The sequence below is a fragment of the Pseudonaja textilis genome, chromosome 7, assembly GCF_049901715.1.
Source record: "Pseudonaja textilis isolate UNSWEBS1 chromosome 7, rPseTex1.2, whole genome shotgun sequence".
Lineage (NCBI taxonomy): Eukaryota > Metazoa > Chordata > Lepidosauria > Squamata > Elapidae > Pseudonaja > Pseudonaja textilis.
In genome coordinates this window covers 16,504,453-16,531,118 of record NC_141996.1, presented here as the reverse complement: position 1 = coordinate 16,531,118, position 26,666 = coordinate 16,504,453, and the positions used below count along the sequence as shown (strand labels likewise).

Genomic DNA, 26,666 nt, shown 5'->3' with positions numbered 1-26,666 from the left:
TGTATCATCTCTATCTATCTATATATATATACACACACAAAAGATACATATACATATATACATATATAGATGCATTTAACAGATCCTCGCAATGCAGATGTCTATTAGCAACATATAAGTATAGACTAAACATCTGCAGCCAAAATTAATCGAACCAGTATTTTCCCCCCCATCTCCCCCAAAAGAGGAAGCTCTGTTGAAAAGCAAGCAGGTATCAACACTGAACAGACAGGTCACAACATTGCATGACAAAAATGATGCATCACCCACTCACTGTAGTAGGGCCCTAAGTCCTACCCCTAAATTTTAACACTCTCGGTTCCATATACGTTGTAACCTTCTCTATAAGTTGCTAAATTCTGGGTATTCTGCGAGGAAGTTGGATTAAAAGTCTGTGCACTCTTTGCCACCTTCATTCTCTTCGCCTCGGCCCTGGATTTGTAACAGAACTCTATCAAAGCCACCAGCATTGCCAGCCCCAGGCCGCCAACCAGAATGTAGAAGACGCCAGCAACGTTGCTGAGACTCAGTGCGCTCGTCTTGTCCTGGGGAAACAGAAGGGAAAGTGTTACAATCCAGGAACAAATAGCTGGAAGCACAAACAAACAGCAGTCTACAAAAACAGGAGGTTGTGGGAGGGGGATTGTCTGAGGAATAGCTTCATTTACATAAATAGGAAATTTTTAACAAAGTACGTGCCAAACTGACAAAAGAGACCTTTCAAATTATTGGTATATCCTAAAATACACAGACATGTAAACCCATTTTGAAAAAAAAAATGCAAAAGTTGACCTACGCTTAACCAGCCCTTTGCAAATGGACTCCCTTAGCTACTGTATCAGTAATAGTGAAATAGGTTTATGCAGTTAAAGGCAGTAGCCTTCAAACATAGCTAGCTTAATGTCTAATTGTGGCTTAGACATGAGCTTATTTTTTTTAAAAAAATACTAATGAGCTTATTGATCTATACACTATTTTTTTTTTGTTAGACGCCCAAAGTCATAGTAAACAAAACATCTGAGAAGTTTTCCAAACACTTGTCAAGTATCAGTTTTAATGAATATTACTTACAGTGTGTTTTATAAACTCAGCAAAATGCATTCTCTATCAAAAGCTATTATTTTGGACACAAGGAATCTTTTTCTTCAACTGCTACTCTCTAATGTCCTACAGTACTGTTATCGCTCTCATTAAAATCCTACTTAACCAGTTAGTTACAATCTGATGAAAAGTGAAAGTCAGGAAAGCCACAAAAACATTAGTAACATTCCTTGGATCACTAGGTAGAGAATGGAAAACTTCAGAATTTGGGGTTTTTGTTTCATGATTGTGCTTTTTTTTTAAAAAAGTGTAGAATGTTCTTTGTTCGGTACTTCACAATTTTACCAGTTTTGAGTCTAAACAAGGGTGTATTAGTTTTAGTGTGAAATGATATTGTTAGAATTCATTGTTCATTTTGGTATGGCTGGTATAGATATCAGGTATAGCAAGCTATAGCATTTTCAGTGAGTGATTGTCTACCTTAATTCTTTGTATAACAAGTTGTTTTGGATTTGACACTATAGTGTGCATTGTTAATTAACCAACTTAGTAGATCTTGCTTTAAGCAACAAATAATTTTAAAAAGAGTGAATGGATTGATCTTGATGACTTTTAAAGTCAATTATTATAACAATGCAAAGTAAAGGTACATTATTAAATACAGTAACTCTTATCTGAATTATAGAATGCGAAATTGGATGACAGTGCCTACATTGTAGCATTCATGTTGGATACATAAACTTTAAAATCTTAGACTTTCAATGCTACCAAAAAAATAAATAAATCAGGGCAGGCTTTATTTATTTTTTTAAAAAATGTGGGGAATTAATTTCTGAGCTATCAGATGCTCTAGAGCTGGGGTGTCAAACTCGGCCCGAGGGCTGGTCGCATCAGGCCACGCCCACCCGTGATCTGCGATGGGAAAACCGTCACGATACATCACGTGACGACAACGGAACAGTCGGCTCCATAACAGAGTTAGAATGGAACTCCAGTACTGTGTAGTGAGAAAATGGCTTAAAATTAGACTATATTCAGATCTCATAGAAATATTCTAAATCATTCAACATTCTTTTGAATCTAGGCATTCTATGTCTACAAATCCAGAATATGGAGGGGGATAAAAACACTTTGGGCAGATTAAAATTGAAAGAATTTATTGATGGAAAAAGCTTTTGGCTATGTGTTCTCTCTGTTTGTTTGTTTGTGTGTGTATATATGAATGTGTGCAGTCTTGATGAATGTGGCTTTTGCAGATATGTATAAGTGGAGTTGAAATGTTGATTAGTGATTTTACAGCAGTATTAATAGAATATAATTTTGTTCCACAGGAGCTGAGACAAAATTAACATCTTCAACAAGATGGTTCTTCAATAGCTGACTTATTTCGATTCCTAAGTGTCTAATAACTCCCTCGTGAACAGAACAATAGGCCCCGAACTTCAGCAACTGACCTTACTTCCAGAATCCTTCGGTCCACATTCACCTTTATCGTACCACCATTTGTTTTTCAGCTTGTCTAAGACGCCTGCCTCACTGAGTTTCAAAACGGCAAGGTTTACAGGAGTTCTTCACGTGGGAAATAACATAAATAACATTATATATGTTATTTTATGTTATTCAAGCAAAACTACATAGAATCGCATGGCAAAGTGATGGAGCACAGGCCACAGTGGTGGTTACACCATGTACAGAGAAGGCCTAGGATCAGAGACAGCTATACCAATGGGACCTGCTCCATCGCTTCAAGTAATGGGCGCGTCCTGCTGGGTGAAGTTTTAAATAATTTGTCTGCAATTACTGTAAACCCAAAACTATTGGCTTCAATAATCCTTAATACGTGTTAATGGATTGTCAGACAGTTTGAGAACTTTCCTGCTTTTGTTTATTTTTTTAAATATATAAATGGATGCCTAGCTATTATCCTCAAAAGAAGTCTACCACTAAATTGTCAGCTGAGCAGTTTAGGCTAGCAAGCCAAAACAGATTTTATGAAAAATACATTCTATTGAATTCAATGGGATCTACAGCTAAGTAAAAGTACTTAGACTTAGACAATATGTATCTATTGCAATAGTCTTTTTCAATTGTTATATTTTTCAGAAAGTAGGATATATGGGATGGTTTGTACAAGGCTTGGTTACTATCTACCTTAATTTCTTATTCTAGTAGCTTGTTTGGAATTTCAGTAATTAAACAGCTTATATATAGCTTTAAACAATTACACTATTTTAAAATGAGACTATGATTTGTTTCTGAATTCAATGATGACTAATATCAGTAATTGTAATACTATAATGTAAAGATCTATTATTCAGCAAAGTAAGAAAAAATTGAATTATAAATGTACAAGGCTGTTGAAATGATACCAAGGAGAAGTATGTTCATATGACATTAATGTGTGGAATCATAACTTTTTAATTTTAGATGTTCAAAGTGTTTTAAGGGATAGAGCTTAATTTTTAAAAGAAACGTTGGAAATCAGATGTCATTAATTCCTTTTTCTGAGTTTGCATAATACATTCAACCTTCTATGAACCGAATTGTGTTTAAAAATACTAACACAACATAAGACACCCACAAGATCTAACCAACCTTAAGAGCTAAGATTAGCATGTCATAGATTGTGTATCTGTTTTCACCTGACCTGGGCCAACATAGTATGCATAGCCTCAGAACAAAGATAACAGGTGATATGTGTGATATAAAATTGATCCCTTCCATACTTGCATTGTGCAAGCATGTAAAGAGTGGAGCCTGCATTGTGATGTCACAGCATACAGTTTGTCATTTTGGCATCATTATGTAAATCTGTCCTAACGAAGAATTATGTTAGGGCAAGAAAAATACTTGATAAAAGATACACGATGAAAGGGATTTATTTTCTTTAAAAGAATTAGGGGTGAGATTAAGCCTATAGCCCTTTATTGTTAAACTAATTATTTGTAACTATGCCACATGTTAACTTATCAGCATTCCTCTATCTTCAGGTTCAGGAAACTTACTTTGGAGATAGATATTATTCCTGAATGGTTCACTTTTTCAAAAAAAGTGAATTTCTTGAGCAATTGCCAAAATGACAAGAAAAACTCCAATTTGGACTTCAAGACGAACCAGCTGGCCTTGGTGAAAAAGAAATTTGTTAGGATGCAAATATTTTTGCTTTGACAGTAATTGCACACATCTGGATGTTGGCTGGCAATGTATTCGCAGTGCCACAGGACATCGTTGGGTCTGGCGAGTAGAAAGGAAGAACCACAGCAGACGCACCAATTACTCAACAGTTCTGTTTACCCGCTTTGGTGACATTGAAGCTAACCTTGGAGTCACCTCCCCCGCTGCCACACTCTCCTTTGTCGTACCACCATTTGTTTTTCAATTTGTCCAAGAGGCCTTGTTCATTCAGTTTTAAAACTGCCAGGTTAACAGCATTTCTTGAAACGATAAAACATATCTTGTAAGAAACTGCATAGCTGTTAAGATGTTAGAAGAAATGAGGATTTAAAAAAGCGTTTTATCTATGCACTAAATAAACCTCTCATTCATATGTTGCAAGAGTCCTGTAAAAAAAAGAGAAAGCAAATTTGTGGAGGGAATATGCATTTCGGGCATTTTAAAAGAAATAAACTTGATGGTTTAGCACTCTAACAAAGCTATTTGATCATGTTTTTCCCATATGGTAATTAACTCAAGAACAAATATTCAATTTTAAAATACACACACACACAGACACACACATTCAATATTTAATCTGAATATGTATGTGTGTGTGTGTGTATGTGTGTGTGCATTTTGTAAGAAAAGGTAAAATGAACTTCTCTGATGCGATCTGAGTTTATTTTCAATTTCCTAGGAAGCAGTTAAGAGACTTAATTGTTACCAGCAACATTGGTAAATTCCATCAATGGGAATTGCCTGCTTTCATCCTAGAAGCTGAGTTTATTTTATTTTATTGTAGCCAGACATATGCATCCTATCTATTGCTAAAATTACATAGGAGGCAAATCTCCAGAGAGTTTTATATCATAGCTTCTCGTGTGAAGTTAAGTTAAGCATTCACATTGCTCAATGTGACTTAAAATAGGTTTAATTTTGTATGAATTAATGAACAGAGAATTAAAGTACTTATTATTACATTCTGTCAGGGAACATTTGTCCCGGGTCTGATGTTTTCTATTAGGAATTCCATTCCAGAATTCTCAGCCAGCATGGTTGTTTTCAACCCAGCTTCATCATTAAGGGCAGAATGACAAACCAGGACAAGATACTGAGGTAGGCTGAAGGTGGTCAGAACTATTGAGTCTGGTAATCTAGCCCTAAATTTCCAGTTTTGTGCCTCTTCAGAGGTTGCACTCTGCTGCCAAGGGAATTCTGAGATTTTATAACCCATGTTATAATCCATTTAGGCAGGGGTCTCCAACCATGGCAACTTTAAGCCTGAAGGACTTCAACTCCCAGAATTCCCCAGCCAGCTTTGCTGGCTGGGGAATTCTGGGAGTTGAAGTCCTTCAGGCTTAAAGTTGCCAAGATTGGAGACCCCTGCATTTAGGGATATCAGAGCGGAGAAACCTGAGGTAAATAAAATACAAATCGACAGCAATGATTTGGAGTAGGTATTATTATTGCAGCAATAATCTATAGAAGTCCTAGGGAAAGGTGGCTATCTAAAACTTTATTTCCCAAGAGAAGAATTGGGCACATGATTCAAAGTTGTATGGCTTTGGAAGTGTGAGAAAATACTGACAACATACAATGTATTGAATTATCCACCCTTTGAATTCAACAGGCCAGTTTGTAGAATGTTGTATTAATGATATGTTATTTAAGGAGAAAACCGCTAGGTGAGTTTAGTTTCATCCAATGGGTCAGATTAAGGTATGTGATCCAAAGAGAAGGGAGAAAAGGAAAGACTGGGCTGAAATTGTTTATTTGGTTCTTTTCATCCCAGAATTCATTGCTTCTAAATGAAGGATGTTATGGATTCCAATTAAATGTTTGGATGACAGTACTTTTAATTCTAGCAACCTTCACTCAATCCTTCCAGTATTTTCACTGAAGTGCTGCTTTGTAGTGGAAGTGTCAAATTTCAACCTTTTTCTTTCTATTATGCTTAAAATAAACCCCAACATCCTATTCTATATGCTATATTTTTTCTTTTAAAAATCAAATCTAACGCGAATGGCAAACAATCCAGTCAGAACATTCATAGTTCAGTGATCATAGACAATAATGAAAATTCGGCAAAAGAGAAATCTTTTTTTAAAATTTAGTTATTTCCTTGTGTTAGGAATCTGAATTTTGCTTCTATTAATCCAAAACGGTGTTTGTCAACCTTGGCAATATTCATATATGTGGACCAGAGATGGTATTCAGCAGGTTCTGACCAGTTCTGGAGAACCGGTAGCAGAAATTTTGAGTAGTTGGGAGAACCGGCAAATACCACTTCTGACTGGAGATTTTACAGTATCCTTACCCTGCCACGCCCACCAATCCACGCCCACAGAACTGGTAGTAAAAAAAATTGAATCCCACCACTGATGTGGACTGCAGCTCCCAGAATTTCCCAGCAACATGCAGCCTTAAAGTTGCAAAAGCTGAAAAACACCATTTTAAGGGATGTTTTGAATGTAATGCAGTAGAATGTTGAATAAGGTTGGAAAACTAGGTATAAATGCCAAGAAATTCATTTGATGTCCTCTTACAGTCTCCCACCTTAAAAGGAGTAATATAGAATCGAGGACATCCATGCTATGTAGCATCAAATGTGTAGAGTGAAAAGTAGGAATGAATGCATAATATTGAGTTCATTCAAAATGCTAAACCTGGGTTGACACAACCCATGTGTAGTATTCACAAAATATATAGCGATCAGAATAGCTACAGTATATCAAAGCTTAACATGTTGGTGTTGAATGACAAACAAACTTATTTTTGACAGTCCCTAAAAAAAGCAGAAGTAGCAGGTGTATTAATAGAAATGAATGCTTCTTAACTGGATCCATGTATTAGGGTCTAAGGACATGCTAGATTTTTAAATAAACCTATAGTTTTCTTTTAATGATCCTGTAATCCCTTGAATTAAGGTGGAGTCAGGGCGACTGAATGGAGCTGAGCATTTACTGGCCAGATGCCCTTCCTGTTGTCTACATGGAGTTCACAGCAGATATTTTCTCTTTGTGCCCAGAGAGAGAAGTATCTGCTGCTACCTAGGATAGAGCTGCTACCTAGGATTGAACTCGCGGCCTCCTAATTGTGAGGTGAGAGCTCCACCCCAGGCCAACATGCCTCTCTCGTCGATGAACATAGAATACTAATTTATAATTGCCATTGGCATCCATTAAATTACATCTTCAAAAGTACAGAGGGCCATAGAATAAGAGAGTGAATGCCCAAGACCATTTTGCATCTATGTTAGCATTTCTATGGATTTTAAAATTGTTACTGATTTAGTTTTAAATCTATAGAAAGAAGACACAATCATGCAAAATGATTTTGACTCCATCTTATTGTTTTGAATTATTGGACACGTGATTTTTTTCAAAGAAATCTGATAGGGTCAGCTAGTTATGGTATTTATAGAACAAGATTGTTTCACATGACATAGAAGTTATTTCATATGTTATTTTTGTTCTGGGATATTGATTAGTTTGGTAAGATACTCATATCCTTTTTCTAATTGGTATATTAACCATTGGAAATTAAAAGGAGGATAAGAAACATGATTACCGCAAAATACTCTTCAGTCTTATTGGGATATTAGTCTGAAATATACTCTAAATTATCATTTATTAATAAACAGATAGTCCCTTGATTGGGGACTCCTACTGAAAAGACTTTCACACTGAATTTAATATCCTGTTTAGATATTTAAAAAGATCACTGATTGAAAAATCAGCATACAGTATAGTTTATTAGATATAAACCACCCACAAGTTACTGGATGTTCCTATCTTATGGATATACTTATTAACTCTGTTACTGCAGGTACTATACTGTACTTGGTGAGAGGATATAAATTTGTTCTCCACACGCTTCTGAAAAAAATGATTAGTGTTGTCACATTAAGGTCTCTTCCTGTTAGAATTCTGGATGGAAAATTATTCTCTGGATGCTGAATAAAAGGAGCGGCAAAAAGGAATAAAAAATGGGTAGAATCTTCAATTAAATCAGTTCCCTGAGTATTTAGTGATGTACTGTATCAACTGATAATTAGAAATATTTGTTGGACATAGCAATTTCCCTTTGAATAAAACATGCATATTAAAAAAGCCATATTCATCTTGGGCAAATTTTATCTTTATTGGAAGAAAAAAGTTTTAATTTTTAAGAAAGAATTTGCAACTGGCTTCTGACACTGGTAGTTATTATTATTATTTTTTTAAAAAGGCTATTTATGAGAGGGTTATTTAGTAGGTGATTAGCCATATCCATAAACAATTTCACAGCAAATAAGGGAAATAATGGAAATAAAAGGTAATGGAAAAATAAATGAGAATTTTAAGCATGTCTATTCTGCAATTAAGCTTAAACTGGTTAAACAATCTAACTACATTGCATTCCTTATTACATATAGTAGGCCATGTAAAAAACACATTCATTTCACACTGCTTTTTAATAGCTATGAAGATGCAATTGAAGAGATAAAATAAATAAGTTCTGGCCATTTTTTTTTCTCAGCCAACATTTAACATGGTCTATATAGAAAGCTTTTTAAAAACATTTACAAAAAAAAAAAAAAAAATCAAGTATTTGCAATTTTCTTCAGAGATCTCTTTAAGTTTTTTTTTCCTGAAAGATACAATCCTGCTTAATTGTATTTTGTAATCTAGAACATTGTTGCTCAACCTTAAAATCTTTCACATATATGAACTTCAACTCCTAGTATTTCCTGTCCAGTCAGCTGGGTGGGAAATTCTGGGACTTGTAATCCACATTTTATAGTTACCGAGATTAAGAAACACTGATCTAGAATCCATATTCATCTGTCCTCCTTGCATAGAACCAATCAGAAAATACAGCCCTGTTTTCTTGAATTGAAATGTTGGGGAAACTTCATGCATTTTTTCTCACTGAACATAGTAGTAAAATAAATGTGCTATCTTCATAATACACCGACGCTTTATTGCATTGCACTAGCAACAGTTCACCGAGCTTCGTTTGACCAAGACTTTAGTAAGTAATCTGGAATTTCTTTTACTGTCAGCAATGGGCAATTGGGTTCCAGGCAATGTATGTCAAATCAGTTAGCGCTGCATTTTCACAATCATGCTTTAACCAGATTTCTAAATATAAATTTAGAAATATTATTCAGTTACTAGGTAGAAATGTACAGATAGTCCTTGACTTATGAATAGTCAGTTATCAACTGTTCAAACTTATGCTGGATCTCGCCAAAGCTACTTATGACCCTGTTTCAAAGTTATGGCAGCTGTAGCACCCCAACAGTCATTTGCCCCAGGACTGAATGTAAGGATGTTGTAATGTCCCCCTACTTATCTCCCCCCCACATCTGGCCAACGGGTTCTCTAAGTCTTTGGGTCTGCTTCTTTCTAACTAGGTCTCCAGGGCCATGGACCTGCTTTCAACCCAGACAATTCAGCCACCTGGGGGAAACTCAGTACATGTAAAGATGTTGCAACTTTCAGGATTTCACCTGCTCCTCAGCCACTTCCAGGGCCTAGAAGCATCCCACTTACCTTTCTGTTTTTCTGCAGCTTCTGACAGAGGTGCCCAGTTGATGGGAGGCTTAGCTTTTCCTACAAAGGCCGCTTCATGCTGTTCAGCAAGCAGATGATTTTCCTCACGATCTTTTGGAATGCTTCTTTAAGGAGGCTCCTTCCCAAGGCACCCCATGTCCACTTCATGACCTGCACAGTTGCTTAATGACTGCATCAGTGAGACTGGGATGGGAATCATTAAGCGAGGTGATCTAATGTGCACCTTGCTTAGTGACCAGGCTCCGTGACAGCCATAACTCGAGGATTACCTGTACAGCCACCCTAATCTTATGGAACTTTGTCACAGAAGATGGAAAAATTCATACAGATTATATACTCCCGCAGGCAAAAGTCAAGATCATGCCATCTGTCCCTATTACAAATCAGATATTATTAGCTGAATCAATGGCCAAACTATTCCCCTGGGTCTGGACAAATGAAAGTGGATCCTTTTTGTCTTGCTTCTTCAGTTATAGCTATAGCACTTAAACTTATATATCGCTTCAGTCTTCTCTAAGTGATTTATAGAGTCAGCATATTCTCTCCAACAATCTGGGTCCTCATTTTACCAACCTCAGAAGGATGAAAGGCTGAGTCAACCGTGAGCCTGGTAAGATTTGAACTGCAATCAGTTGACAGAATTAGCCTGCAATACTGTTTTCTAACCGCTGCATCACCACGGCTCTTCCAATGCAAGTAGAACACTACACGAGTTACACGATCACTACTCAGGTACTATGATAAGTACTATCAGGGAACCAGCCTAAGCAGATAAGCCAGGGGTCTTCAAACTTGACAGCTTTAAGACTTGTGGACTTCAATTCCCAGAATTCCTCCTCCAGTCATGTTAGCTCAGGAATTCTGGGAGTTCAAGTCCACAGATCTGAAACTTGCCAAGTTTGAAGACCCTTGAGATAAGCCATATACACAAACAGAAATGTTCTCAGGATAGAGCAAGGGTGTCAAACTCAAGGCCTGAGGGTTGGATCTGGCTGGTGAGGTACTTAGATATGACCTGTGGGCTGCCCTGGAAATAGCAAAGGACCACCCTGCGGTGCCTCTGCCAGAAAAACTGGAGCTCGGGAAGGCTGCAGGCAGCCCTCCCAAACTCCATTTCTGCTGGCAGACGGTTGTAGGAGGCCGTCACAGCCAAAAACAGAGCTCAGGAGCCTGTTTTCACTGGCAGACTGCTGGGGCCACCACAGGCACCCCTGACACAAGTGATGTTGAGCCCACCCTGGCCCCCGAGGTCAAACACAACCCTGATGCGGCTCTCAGTGAAATCAAGTTTGACATCCCTGAGATAGAGGAACTAAAAAGTGGCAGAAGCATTGATGGGAAAAAGAGTTGACTTAGCTTGAAGAAGGCGATGAATTCAGCAGCTTTGTACTCTAGAATCAGAGAAGACAACCTCCTACAAGCTTGAGAGACACTAGTCAAACATAATAATGCTCTTACTTAACTCTAAGAGGAGAGATTATTGTAGAAATAACATTATACATATAATGATTCAGAATCTGTCAAACACAGAGGCTTTTGCTTACAGGTGGAGAAATAAGTTAGAAATACTGAAAGTAGGCTGTAAATTATGTATAGCCTTATTGCCGTCCAACCTTGTTATAGGAAAAGCTGTATAAAGAGATAAAAGATGAAGGGGAAATGTAAAGAGCAGATGGTTTATCTAAACTGTCTTAAAGCTGCATAATAAGACCTCCAAGTTTGAAAAGGTAGGAAGAAACTTTCATTTAGAAATATGTGTTATGATTAAAGGGAAAATTATAAGAAGTTATGTCTGTTGACTAGAACCCATAGCCTATGAGAGTAATTCTATTTTTCTCTAATTCATGTTAAGTGTGTTCTACATACCTAGGCTTGGTGGGACCTTTCAGACAGCTCATCTTGTGTTGACTCTGCTGTGGCAAGCATCCTGGCTCAATAGTAGTCACGAGGATCTTGGAGTCCTAGTGGACAATCCCTTAAATATGAGCCAGTGGTGTGTGCTGCAGCTACCAAAAAAGCCAACACAGTCCTAGGTTGCATTAACAGAGAGATAGAATCAAGATCAAATGAAGTGTCAATATCACTTTATAATGCCTTGGTAAGACCACACTTGGAATATTGCATTCAATGTTGGCTGCCACAATATGAAAAAAGATGTTGAGATTCTGTAAAGAGCGTAGAGAAAAGCAACAAAGGTGATTAGGGTACTGAAGGCTAAAACATACGAAGAATAGTTGCAGGAATTGGGTATGTCTAGTTTAATGAAAAGGGTTAGAGTGACATGATAGGAGTGTTCCAATATCTGAGGGGCTACCCCAAAGAACAACACCTATTTTCCAAAGCACTTGAAGGCAGGACAAGAAGCAATGAATGGAAACTAATCAAGGAGAAAACCAACCTAGAACTAAGGAGAAATTTCCTGATGGTTAGAACAATTAATTAGTAGAACAACTTGCCTCCAGAAATTGTAAATGCTACAGAACTGGAGGTTCTAAATAAGAGATTGGACAACCATTTCTCTGAAATGGTATAGAGCAGTGATGGCTAACCTTTTTTGTCTCCTGTGCCAAAAATTGTGTGCATGCTTTCGTGCCAGCACCCAGAAGGCAAGGCGCCCCCCCCATTCCCTACGCATGCACGCACAATCCCACCCACCCACCCCGCCGCCCCCTTACCTGCACTGTGCCTCACAGCTTTGAGGCCTTTTTCGGCGTGCCAAAGGCTTGAGGAAGGCTTCTGCAGGCTTCTACAAGCTTTGTAGGCTGAAATCTAGCCGCATTTCATCACTTCCTGTTTTTCCGAAAATACCAGAAGTGACAAAACGGGGCTAGATTTCGGCCTACAAAGCTTATAGAAGCCTGCAGAAGTCTTCTTCAAGCCTTTGGGAGGCTGAAAAAGGCCCCAAACCTGCTGAAAATCAGCTGCGAGGCATGCATATATGCAGTGAAGTAAGTTTGCCTGCGGCTCGCGTGCTGGCACAAATAGCTCTGCGTTCCACAGGTTCGGCATCATGTGTATAGAGTTTCCTGCTTGAGCAGAGGGTGAGACTAGAAGACCTCCAAGATCCCTTCCAACTCTGTTATTCTGTTATTAGTGTTTCCGCTACTATTTTGACAGCCTATTTCAAAGTGCTATGTCCACAACACTTTTGATCTAATAATCTTCCAAGATACCATGTTGCTTATCGCTATATGGAAATATATACCCAATTAAATAAAACATCACATTGGCACCTAATAGGCTGGCATTATTGAATATTCCCCCAAACACCTGCATTTTGCAATTTCTGCTAACATCCAATAATGGATAAATAATATACTTGAAACAACACAATAGAATGAAAAGATTTTGAAACACTTATCTCTGCACATTTTCACCCTTAGGACTGAAAGATATTCTACAATATGTGCAAATATAGTAATTGCCTTAGATATAATTGCATTTTATACCTTCTGCCAAGAGGAAAACAAGTTTTGTGCCATGGAATGAACACAGAAATTGCACCTGTTTTTACTTCTCTATGCATGAAAAATGCTATTTTCTTTTTATATTTTGAACATACAGGTAATTCTTGTTTAGTGACTCATATAGCAACTGTAGGATGATGTTATGATGAATCCTAGGCTGCCCTAACAGAGGGATCTTATCAAGATCACAAGAAGTGCTACTACCACTTTATAATGCCTTGATAACACCACACTTGGAATACTACATCCAATTTTAGTCACTACAATATAAAAAAGATATTCAGACTCTGGAAAGAGTGTAGAAAAGAACAAACAGATGATTGTGGGGACTGAAGGCTAAAATATATGGAGAAGGTTGCAGGAATTTCTGTAGGTCTAGTCTAGAGAAAAGGAGAACTAGAGGTATATGTTAGCGGTGTTCCCATGTTTGAGGGGCTGCCACAAAAAAGAGGGGTCTCAACCTATTTTCCAAAGCACTAGAAGGCAAGACAAGAAGCAATGGATGGAAACTGAACAAAGAGAGAAGCAATCTAGAACTAAAGAGAAATTTCCTGACAGTAAGAACAATCAATCAGTGGAACAGCTTGCCTTCAGAAGTAATGGGTGCTCAGACACTAGAGGCTTTAAAGAAGAAATTGGGCAGCCATTTGTCTAAAATAGTACAGAGTCCCAGACTAGAAGACTTCCAATGTCCCTTACAACAGTGCTATTCTGAATTCTGATGAAAAAATAATTTTGCAATCAATCCTCACATTTATGACCTTTGTAAGTCTGTAAAGCAAAGCAAAGTTGAAGTAAGATCTTAAGCACAGTCTTAGTTTCACTTAGCAACCACTTTGCTTGACAACTGAGTTGTTAGTCTCAATTGTGATCGCTAAATGAGGACTTCCTGTAAATTTAAATAATATTTTGCATTGGCGATTATAAAAATGTAATATGCCTGGCTGCTCTGATTCTGTCTAATAGTTGCCTAACAGATATGTGTACCATTACATCTACTGATTTCATGGGTTTGTGTTATGTATGTGCATAATTAACATACACGGTACCTATAGTAACAGGTCCTCAATATCAAATAATTACCTTTATTATGATACTGGCCAGCAGCCATATACAATTTTGTGAAACAGTTACAGAGTCTAGGTTAAAGTACATAAACATTTTTTAGGAAAGTTCATAGAAATAAAACTGTTCAAACTGAAATGGATTAAAACACTTCATGTGAGCATGATATTATCCTCCTGTTGATGCTTCTAGGTAGCCTCAGCTTTATGATTCTCACTTAAATGAAAAATAATATCAAAAGGCTTAAAACAAGACCACCTGCTCAATCTTTGCAGGAGGGGCATCGTTGGTTTGCTTTGCAGTGTAACTGTATCCAGAATGGGACAACTTGCTGCAGCCAACTTCCTGCTGGAAAACTCACCATGGCCAACTCACCACAGGACAACTTGCTATGGGACAATTCAATTTAATTATTTAAAATAATCCTTAAAAATATTTTAATTTTTGTCATTCACATTTCATTTTGTCTCTCCTTTGGCATCCTTTTGTTTAATAATTCTGTTCCACTATTCCTTCAATATTAGTATAACTCTTGTCCCTTGACCATGGCAAGTTAGCCGCAGTGAATTGTCGTAGATCAACTGTTCTCTGGTGCCCCTTGCAAACATAGATAAACTCAGGAGTGGGATTCAAATTTTTTAACAATCGGTTCTGTGGGCGTGGCTCAGTTGATGGGTGTGGTTTGGTGGTCATGTGACTGGGGGCACATAGCCAATCTGACATCACTCACATCAAGGGGCGCTTCTCCTTGCCTGGCCTGTCATGACAGTAGGGATGCTGCAATGGTCGTAAGCGTGAAAAACTTTTTTTCAGTGCCATTGTAACTTTGAATGGTCACTAAATGAACTGTTGAAAGTCAAGGATTACCTGTACAAAAATACAAAAAGCTTCTTTGCTTGCAAAAAGCTGCCCTCATTAGATTAAAAATACCTGCATGCCGGAGTTACAAATTGGCAAGGTGCCAGAGCACCTTGAGGAATGAAAATAGTTAAAATTCAGCGATAACTATCAGCAGCCAACTCTTGCTCATAAAGTGAAAGCCTTTAGCAGAGAGGTCATTTAAGCTCTCCAGAAAAAGCACACCCAGGAGAAGCAATCCTTGGATCCATTTGCACCACTTAAAGATACCAGCTGGTCTCACTCACCTCACAAGATGTCCTGAGGAAATCATCCAGAACAGGGTAGCAAAAAGAGCCAAATAGCTAGGATTCATCATCTTTTTCTATCTTAGCATAAATTAAGGAAACACCATATCATTCATATTAGGCTGGTCTATAAACCTATATTCCATTGTGATTCTTCTAATACTTTTGTCACAATTCATCTCAGAATAGGTAGAACAGACTCAAGATTAGTGGCAAGGAGGGTTTTTTGTCACCTTAAATTAGGGTAGAGATCGTAGGAATAGGTAGAAATTCATAGAGAAAATAATTTTCAATTATGTATTTAGATTGCACCAATGGGTAAAATCACCTAACATTTCTAATGGTTTTTTCCTCACTGATAAAATACTTGCCCAAACATTTGCTGAATTACAAACAAAATCTAAAATGGGTAGTAGTGAATAAACAATCTGTTGTATGTGATATGAACACTCTCCCTCTCTCTCCCTCCCCCCCCCCCACACATGAGACACCTGGACCCTATTGTTGTGGTTCGCTGGGAGCAAGTGCGGTTGGCTGAGGTCTCTGAGAGTGAGGATTTGGATGAGGGGCCTGCGTGTGATGCACGGATGGGGCCAGGACTATCGGAGAGTGGGGTGCTGCCTTTGGAGCTTGTGGAGTCTGGCAGCAGTGATGCAGAGGACCCCAAGGAGCCTGTGGCCAGTGCATATGCACGCAGGGCTGCTCGAAGGAAAGAGCAGCTACAGCAACATGGGCAACTCAGGAGTAAGGCTGCAAGGTGATGGCTCCTCCCATAAGGGATCAAAGCCAGCCCTTAGGGGTTGGGTTCTTTGCAGGAAGCAAAGAAGGTCTTTCAACTCCAAGTTCTTGTGGAAGTCCTGTCTATTCTGGTTTGTTTTCAGAGACTTCTGGTTTTGGATATTTCCCTGCAATTAATCTTGTGTTCTTGGCAGCCTTTCACAACCTTGAAAGGGCTTGCTCTTATCTGGGACAATTAGTTTTAATGACTCTTTGCTGTGAATGAACAGAATTCACAGAGATGGCATTAAAAAGGTTTGCTTTTATATATACATTGTGTTTATTTGATTTGAACGAGACTTGGGTCAGAACACCTATAGAGCAATGCATATTTCTTTCTTCATAAATAATTGGGATTAGTGTGAACGAACCTGACTACTAAAACAGCAGCCAATCTGGAGACACAACATTCCCTGTACAAGCTGCACAGTACATAGACAAATTACTATTTTGTATTTAGTAAAAAGCAAAATTGTACAGAAGTAATTCCAAAAGCGCTTTGAGAGGTCCATGGATGCAGAATGCCCATGGAATACAAGGGTATTTACACCCTCAAGATTGGCTATGATATTCATTCTACTATGAAACTGAACCTTAGAATAATCCTTCTTCTCCTTCTCATAAATTGTTAAATGATTCACTATAAAATTACTGCAACTATCAAACCAGACTATTTCTGGCTAAAGAGCTGTTCTCACGAGAGTGAAGCAATTCACAAGAGGGCACTGGATGATACCTACAATGGAGTAGTTCAATATAAAAACAAGATATATTTCTAACTCTTTATTATCCTATAATTTTTTGGGTGGGGGGGGGTCCTTCCTTACACCAAGCCAAACTGTTTTTTTTAATCATGAGAAATTTTCTTTGTAATCATAAAATAATTCATAACAGCAAAAATCCTGAGCCCACACATTAATTACCAATTATTATCCCCCATGTTGTGTCCTTGGGATTGACGCCAGTTCCCCATCAGGTCCGTTCATCCTGCGGGGGCGTTCGCAGCCCCCATTGGCTGGCTCCCTTCGACAGCCGGCTATAAAAGCCGGCTGCTAGGTAGAGCCAGCCGCTGTTCGCTGGTAGGTCTGCTTGTTAGTATGCAGACGCGACAGCCCCCTTTATTCCCTGAATAAAGTGTGTTAAATGCATTGCTCTGGTGTGGCCTCCCTTCTTCCAAACCACAACATTGGCGACGAGGATGGGATCTGGCCAACCAGCAGCTAAACACCAAAAGAGCTGAACCTCACACTAACGCTGAGCCGCAGCCGCGCCGTTGAGAGCTCGGTCAGTCGATGATTGCAGCAGTGAAAGTGGAGCATGTAGCCCGCTCGGTAAAAAAGCTACGTGAGAAGTGGGCACTGAGGACCTCAGTCGCCCAGCATTGAGCACAGAATCCAACCGCTGATGTTCGGATTCTGTTGTTAGTGAAGTTTCGGTGCTGCGCTCACAGCCGCCCGAACGCACTTGGCGCGCAATTTAAATAGCTGTCAGCGCGATGCTACAGCTATAGCCGCCTACGCCCTTGTAAGGGCGCGAAATTCAAATTGGAGTCAGTTGCGGCGATACAGCCTTAGCCGCCAAAACCGCATAGAGCATGAAAAAACCCAGAGAGAACCTCAAGAGCTGAAAGCACTGAGCTGAAGTAGCACTGCGAGCTGCAGCTGCCTCGTTTGTTCAGGGCCTTGTATCCCCAGTGAGGTCGGTCAGTCTACCAACAGACTGAAAACCCGACATGAGTTCGAATCCAGCATTCCCGCCATTTAAACCCGATGAAGACAAGTGGGACTCTTACAGAAACCGCTTCAACCACTATATTGACGCCATCGGTCTGGCTGATGCCACAGAAAACAGGAAGAAATCGTACTTCCTGAGTTACTGCGGGGCCGCAGTATTCGATACAGCCACAGCGCTATTCGCCCCACGAGAATTGAGGAGCGTCCCTTGGTCCGAGCTGTTGGAGACACTCTCCAATCATTATTCCCCGAAGCCATCCCAGATTGCGAGACGTTTTGCTTTTCGCATGAGAAAACAAGCAGACGGGGAATCTATCAATCAATATATGGCAGCTTTGAGAACCGCCGCCCTCCATTGTGAATTTAAAAACTACCTTGATGACATGCTCCTGGATCAACTCGTTTGCGGAGTCAGAGACCTAAGACTTCAGAGGCGTTTGCTGGCCAGGAAGGACCTCAACCTCGCCCAAGCAATCGAAGAGGCCTTGGCCGCAGAGCTAGCGACCCAGTCGGCCGCTGAAATACAAGGGAGCGCACCCAAGACCAGTCCGGTCACTGTGCATTCCGAGGAAGCGGTGAGTGAAGAGGACCCCACCGAACACTCAGAGGTCCATCACCTCAAACCACTCAAACAGCCACAGGTAGGAGCTAGACCTAGAAACGTCAACGCGCCTAAGCATGTCCTGTTGTGCCTCTTCTGTGGGGGTCCCCATGCCAGAACAACTTGCAGGTTCAGGAACGCCACCTGCAACAATTGCAGCAAGAATGGCCACATCGCCAGAGCCTGCCAAGCAGCACATGCGACGCCACAAAGGTCGCCCTCTTACGCCCCTCAGGGGCCACCAAGGCAAGTAGAAAATTGTTATACGTGTTACCAAGCTAACCACACCTTTTTGACCCCTAACAAAATCACACTCTCTATTTATTTAGAAGGTAAACCCTGCACTATGGAAGTCGATACCGGGTCAGCACTCTCGATCATCTCATGGAGCACACTTAAGAAAATACGACCCAGCCTGTCCAGAAAGCACCTGCAGAAGAGTCATCTCACCTTGAGGGACTATCAGGGAAAGAACATTCCAGTACTCGGAACAGGCAAGTTCCTCGTAAAATTTAAATCCTTCAAAGGCCACCTGCCTTTAGTGGTGGTAGACGGTGCCCTCCCTAGTCTTTTGGGGTTAGATTGGTTCCCCTATCTCGGCCTTAGCTTAACGGGAGTACATGCTGTCTCACCTTCCGATCTCAACTCACTATTTTCAGATTATGCTGACGTATTCAGCAATGAATTGGGATGTTACAAAGGTACACCTATCTCCTTTTCAGTGGACCCCCAGGCAGTTCCCATCCGTTTAAAACCGCGCAGAGTACCATTTGCTCTGCGCTCTAAGCTGGATGCAGAACTGGACAAATTACTAAAACAAGGAGTGATCGAGCCCACAGATTTTGCTAAATGGGAGACCCCAATTGTCATGCCCCTTAAAAAAGATGGCAGCATAAGAATGTGTTCAGACTACAAGACCACAATTAACCGCTATCTGCAGACTAGTGTATACCCAGTTCCAGTAATCCAACACCTGCTGCACACATTTGAACCAGGAAACATATTCGCCAAATTGGATATGTCACAGGCGTATCAGCAATTCCCTGTGGATGACCAAACGGCCGAATTACAAACAATTGTCACCCACAGAGGGGCTTTTCGATGCAAGCGCCTCCAATTTGGCGTTAGCGTCGCCCCAGGCATATTTCAGTCATTAATGGAACGGATACTGCAAGGCCTTCCGGGCGTGGTTCCGTACTTTGATGATATTTTGGTCTCAGCCAGAGACAGACCACAACTTTTCCTTAGAGTCAGAGCAGTATTGGATAGGTTCAGACAGCACGGCCTCAAGCTAAAGAGGGAGAAGTGTGCCATCGCCACTAAGCAGGTGGACTTTCTGGGGTACAGAATAGACGCCTCTGGCATCCACCCGGTAGAATCCAAAGTCAAAGCCATTCACGAGGCACCCACTCCGTCTTCTAAGGCAGAATTACAAGCTTTCCTGGGTCTGCTTAACTTCTATGCATCGTTCCTACCCCACAAAGCGTCAGTAGCCAAACCGTTACATAGACTGTTAGACAAAAACACTCCTTGGCACTGGGGACCCAAAGAGGAATACGCCTTTAAGGCAGTCAAATCGCTACTCACTTCGGACGCTGTCCTAATACAATTCGACCAGCACCTCCCCCTAGTCTTAGCTGCAGATGCCTCTCCTTTCGGGATTGGGGCTGTTTTAAGCCACCGACTCCCCAACGGCTCAGAAGCTCCCATTGCGTTCTTTTCTAGAACCTTTTCAACAACCGAGCGTAATTATAGTCAAATTGACAAAGAGGCCCTAGCCGCCGTTGCGGCGATCAAAAAATTCCATGAATTTCTTTTCGGTCACAACTTCGAACTTGTCACTGATCACAAACCACTGTTAGGGCTACTCTCCGGAGAAAAACAAACGCCGCAAGTCTTGTCACCCAGGATGACCAGGTGGACTTTATTCCTGGCGGCTTACTCGTACAAACTGGTACACCGCCCAGGAAAAAACCTTAGCCACGCAGACGCCCTCAGCCGTTGCCCGTTGCCGGCACCCGTGGAAGACCCGGCCCCGGTCCATTCCATTTTCGATGCCAGTGAACTCAACATTCCAGTCACCGCTGGCGACATCGCCCTCCACTCCAAAAAAGACAAACTTATCGCCCAGGTTCTGGACTGGTACGGAGGGGGTGGCCGGGCAATGATCTCGCAGCGGACTTTTCGCCTTTTAAAACCCGCCAACAAGAACTTTCCAGTTTACAGGGCTGCCTGTTGTGGGGAACCGGAGTCGTTATTCCAGAACCGCTGCACACACCTGTCCTGAAGGCATTACACGAGGGACACCCTGGCATCGTCCAGATGAAAGCATTGGCCAGGAGTTACATCTGGTGGCCGGGCATGGACGACGAGACCGCGAAATGGGTAAGCTCCTGCCGTCCCTGTCAGGAATCCAGACCAGCACCGCCGATCACCACCCCATCCAAGTGGGAAAGCGCCAATGCACCGTGGTCACGGCTGCACATAGACTTGGCCGGTCCCTTCCACAGCAAGACTTTCTTGGTGGTTGTAGATTCATTCTCCAAATGGATCGATGTGGCCCTCCTACTCACAACCACCACTCGAGCAATTGCCCAGGCTCTGACCCGCCTATTTGTCACGCACGGTTTGCCGGACACCATAGTCTCAGACAATGGTCCCCAATTTACATCCACCGAGTTCAGCCGGTATGTCACTAACCTGGGCATCCGGCATATCCTAACGGCCCCCTTTCATCCCGCTAGCAATAGGCTGGCGGAGAGAGCCGTTAGGTCAGCAAAAGAGGCGTTGGCAAGATTCACGCAAGACGACTGGCACTCCAGACTCTCTCGTTTTCTGTTAAGCCAACACTCAACCCCATGTACTGTCACAAACAAGTCTCCAGCCGAGCTATTGATGGGGAGACGGCTAAGGACAGTGCTAGATAGACTGCATCCCCACTATTGCCCTGATACACCCATTGGGTCTAACAGTGGGGTCAGAAATTTTGTGTTACAGGACCGGGTGTTCGTCAGAAACTACGCAGGTGATCCACTGTGGGTACCCGGAAAGATCGTGGCCATCACCGGTCCAAGATCGTACCGCATCCAGTTGGAAGACGGGCGCATCTGGCGGAGACATCTGGATCAGATAAGGAGTCGCCAAGGCGAATATGCCGACACAGCCCCAGAGTCTCCAGTAACTTCCCGCGCATCGCACCCGAATCCTAACTGGAACCTCCAGAGTGACCAGTCCCCACCAGTCGTACCGAGGGAACGGATGGGGGACCGGGACCGTCCGCCAGAGTTATCAACCACGCCATCCAGCGACACCACCGGGTTGAGGGACAATGACAATTTGACAATCCAACCCGAGGACTCTGACCACTCCCGGACTCCAGACCAGACCACAGATCGGTCCCGTGGTCCAGCGAGTCCAGCTCCTGATTCCTCGAACTCGGTGCCACCTTGTGACTTACCTGAACTGCGCCAGTCAGGGCGCTCGCACAAACCACCTGCTTACTTGCAAGACTATTCGTGCTCGTATCTGGGGGGAAGGGGTGTTGTGTCCTTGGGATTGACGCCAGTTCCCCATCAGGTCCGTTCATCCTGCGGGGGCGTTCGCAGCCCCCATTGGCTGGCTCCCTTCGACAGCCGGCTATAAAAGCCGGCTGCTAGGTCGAGCCAGCCGCTGTTCGCTGGTAGGTCTGCTTGTTAGTATGCAGACGCGACAGCCCCCTTTATTCCCTGAATAAAGTGTGTTAAATGCATTGCTCTGGTGTGGCCTCCCTTCTTCCAAACCACAACACCCCAAGTATTCGCATTTGCTTGGCACTTTTCCAATTCTAGCAATGTTTTCAACGGTTTTGTGCTGGAAATCTAGCTTTACTGAATTTAGGAACTTCTCATACATCTTTATAATTTAAATCACTGCTTCCAGTTACCAAAATTTCAAGAGATTCACACTTTTCTCTACTTCCTCTAAATAATTTGTCTTCATTTTATCAGAATTATTGATGATGATGAATGTCTGTGAAGCTTAGCAGGGAAACTACAGAGAAATAAGAGAAACTGAATGGCTGTGCCCGGAAGCAATGAAGAAAATTATCAAAATCTGATTAAATCGTTACACTACTTAATGCTCTACAGCAAAATCTCTGGTAAATATATAAACAATTTAGTCTTGAATTCAGAAAATGATGCATGTCCTACACCGCAAATGATACCTGAGTTGCAGTTACAGAACATAAGTAACTTCGTTACTGCATTAACCCATTTTTCTGGGTTTTCTGAATGCTGTTTTTTTGCACTGACGTATATTGAATAATGAATGTGCAAAGAGGCAAATCTACATAACCGAAAAAATCCTGATCAAATGTAAATCTAACCAAACTCAACATGCTTTCGCCAAAGAATCTGCTAGATCTTCAACTGAGCTGGGAAAACAAACACTGTGCTGTCATTGTTTGTACTAAGTTGTTCCAGGTGAGAGTAACAGATTGACAGAGTAACATTGCAGTCACAGTGTGTGATAGTTTTCAGTTCTCCCCATTAAAAGATGGACTGTGGGAGCTGCGAAGACTCGGGATGGTGGAAAACTTATTTGTTCAGAGACTTGGCAGAAGGGGAAGACAACACGATCAGTTGTTCTCTCCTTTTCTTTGTCCACTGCTAGTCCCTTGTTACATCACTTATTTTAGGCAGCAACTTAGACATGTCTATGGAGTCATCCAGGTCATGGTTGCCCCCAAGGTACTTTTTCAAGAGGCAACTGGACTTTCTGTTTTTTCTTTGAAGACATTTTGCTTCTCATCCAAGAAGCTTCTTCATCTTCAAAGAATAACCAGAAAGTCCAGTTGCCTCTTGAAAAAGCGCCTTTGGTACAGCACGTTAGACAGTGTCAGCCCAAAGGTGCTTTTCCAGGAGCAAGTGGAATTCCTTATTTTTTTCTTTTGAAGATGTTTCACTTCTCACCCAAGAAGCTTCTTCAGCTGTGGCAGGATAGTGGGGAATGGTTGACCTTTGGGACAATCATGACCTGGATGACTGAGAATCTCTACAGGACAGTGTTGGGTTGCTCATTGAGGTCATAGATGGCAATGTCTGCTTTTATGAGAACTGTCCTCGTTTGATAGTAGCAGATCTTGATGGCTCCTAAGAAGCCATGTTCCTGTCTTATCAGCCTTACTCACTTGCATTCTTCTTCTATTTGTTAATTGCCCATATCCCAAATGTGTTGTACCACAGCTGGCTCCAGAATGCTCAGAAGGGACATTCCACTAGAAAGCAGTTTTGGATAGCTTGGTACACATGCCTCGTCCCTGGAAAACAAGGGCATTGAAGCTGCCATCATGAATACTGCCCAGCTCCTAGAGCTATTTTTCGGTTTCTAAGATGGTATACCAGGAGCCTATAGTGGTATGCTTCACTCTGAATGGATCAAATGTTACAGATGGTATGGATAGCCCAATCCAAGAGTAAATGAGCTCCCTTAAATCCCATTGCTCCATGAATCAAAATAAACTTGATATCAGAGCAGAGATACTAAAATTGAAAACGGACATTCTGGGAATCAGTGAACTAAAATGATGGAAAATAATCATAGCCGAATAGGGGAACACCAAACCTTCTAGTGTGGCGGAGAAATCTTAGAAAAAATAGAAAATCGATTGCCATTAGAAAAGAAATGTACCAAAGTCAGTGTTCCAATTGCAACCCTCCAAATGACAGAAACTTCACAATTAAAGTCAAAAGCAAGCTAATCAATCAGCTTGTCAACTCCTTGACATAACAAGCGCAAGCACGCACACACCAAGATAATGTACTAGTTTTAGGAAATTGCCATTAAAAAATTGGAGGGGAAACAAAAGAGCCTAGGCTTTGTTTTAGTAAGAATTCTGCCCCCCCCTCCCCAAATCAATGTTTTAGCAAATACCTTTTTCAAACAACCCAAAAGCTTGACAAATAAGAGTGGCTGAATTCTGCAGCAATTCATGATTTCATTACCACAGAAACAAATATATATATATATTTTAAAAAGCCTGTTTTTGTGCTGAAAGAATTGGAAAAAGGGAAAATGATATTATGATCAGGGCCAGTATAAAGCTTCTGTTTTAAAAATTCAGTTTGATAGGCAAAAGGGGTAATCTAGAAGTCAGGTGCCTTCAGGGGGGTCTCCATCTAAAATGGATATTAGCACTTCATAAACAACATCCACAAATCTTTGCCATAGTTTGGGCTATTAAGATAGCCCAGCCTTCCCTGACTGGCACCTCCAGTTATGTTTGACTACATTATCCAGCATCTCACTCAGGGAAGCCATAGTTTTCATCTAAAATATCATCCATGGTGAAGAATGGTTGCCTAGTTTAGACAATGTTCTCTTGAACAAGGCAATCCATACATTCAAAGACACAAAAAGGAATTTGGTATACATATCTTGCATGCAGTGGTGGGCTGCTGCCGGGCTCGCCCGTACCCGTAGTTCCGACCACTGGCTGAGCCTGCCCAGCCACTCCAGTGCTATCTCTTCCTATATATCTGATTCGCTTGCCCCGCCCATGCAGCCCAGCTGCTTTCCACGCCTTGTCTGCTCTACTCACTGCAGCTGCCGCGCACAGGAAATCCCCATGTTTTTGCAGCCATGCGCAAGTGAAGGGGCCATGTGCACATTTTCGGTTCTGCATTAGACGAACTGATTGTTACAGTATGTGCAGCCCACCTCTGCTTGTATGGACCATGAGAGATAAATAAGTTCAGTAAGGATCCGCGAGTTTTACAGTTTGAGTCAAAATAGCTTGGAAATAAAACAAAGCTATTTCTGAGGGGTGGGGGGTGCGGAGAACAGCAGTTTAAGCATATTTCCAAGCCAAGCCAGATTTGAGAATAGCCCATTAACATCCAGTAAATTCTCAAGGATATATCTCTCTCTCTGTCTCTATAACATGTATCTCCAACAATACGTGCCCCCCCATAGGAAGACCCAGCATGTTTTCTAGGCATAAAATGAAATTAACCCCCTCCCCAAATTTAGGCCTAGTTTAAAACATGCGAAATTGGGGGGGAAGGCAGGGGGAACTTGCCATTAGGAGTGCCCCGCAGGCAGCTACGCCTCACCATCAGCCGCTCCTAGCACTATGGTGGAGCACGGAGGGCTTCCTTACCTCTCCCTTACCCGGGTCAGCAGGTGGGCGGTGTCAGCGTGGATGTCCAGCAGCATTTCAGCCACTTCTCAGGCCTCTGTAGCTTCCACAGTTCCCACCGGTGTTGGCGTCTCTCTTGCCAGCGCCATCTCCAACAACAGCGTCTGAGTCGCTCCCGCTTTTCCCCCGTCCTCGTAACAACAGGAAAAAAAAAACATTTTGAGGTACCTGGGAGCGCCACACGCTGTGTTTTGGTTTAATCCCGAGCGGCTGGGTGGGCGTGAGAAGAGCTGAGCGAGCGTCTCTGCTGCTGCTAACCTTGGTGCTCCAGCCTCGGGTTCTGCAAGTTTGCAAAAGTCCCGGTGCTCAGCCCATTCCTGCATTCCAAGCGCCCAGGCCAAGCTGGAGCTGTCCCTCTCACCAGCGCTGTCTCCAATAACAGTGGCAGCAGCGGCGGCCTCCGTAACTTACACAGTTCCTGCCGCCGCTGCTGCTGTTATTGGAGATGGCGTTGGCGAGAGAGGGACAGCTGCAGCTCAGCCTGGGCGCTTGGAATGCAGGAATGGGCTGCGCACTGGGACTTTTGCAAACTTGCAGAGCCTGAAGCTGGAGCACCAAGGGTAGCAGCAGCAGAGATGCTCGCTCGGCTCTTCTCACGCCCACCCAGCCTCTCAGGATTAAACTAAAACGCAGTGCGCAGCGCTCCCAGGTACCTCAAAATCTTTTTTTCCTGTTGTTACGGGGACGGGGGAAAAGTGGGAGTGACTCAGATGCTGTTGTTGGAGACTGTGCTGGTGCACGGGGTGGGGGGAGAAATTAATTTTTTCGGGGCTCAAAAAAAAATAAGGCCCGGACTTACTTTGTGAGAAACACGGTAGCTGTATCTATCTTCTCTCTGTCCTTCTTATTTCTTGAACCAACTCACAGCTTCCTTACATTCTACTGAATGCCAACGTATCACTAACAGTTCTATGCAAGGAGGAGAAAAAAAAAAGAGCAG

The 26,666-nt window shown here is 41.8% G+C and overlaps 1 protein-coding gene across 5 annotated transcripts in view; it reads right to left on the bottom strand.

Annotated features, from left to right (window-relative positions):
* GRIA4 (glutamate ionotropic receptor AMPA type subunit 4) overlaps positions 1–26,666 on the bottom strand; it is a 252,621-nt gene that overhangs the window by 11,080 nt on the left and 214,875 nt on the right. The window contains exons 14-16 of one of the 5 annotated variants that reach the window (XR_015744265.1): positions 4,361–4,475; positions 2,496–2,610; positions 476–545 (exon numbers count right to left, since the gene is read on the bottom strand). Coding sequence is in view for 4 of the 5 variants with exons in the window: in XM_087937093.1 (XP_087793219.1) it covers positions 300–545; positions 2,496–2,610 (361 nt within the window). In the remaining variant the exon portion in view is untranslated. Of the gene's footprint in view, positions 1–297; positions 546–2,495; positions 2,611–4,360; positions 4,476–26,666 lie in introns of those variants that run through there. The other 4 variants (XM_087937095.1, XM_087937093.1, XM_087937091.1 and 1 more) reach the window with 4 other exon arrangements.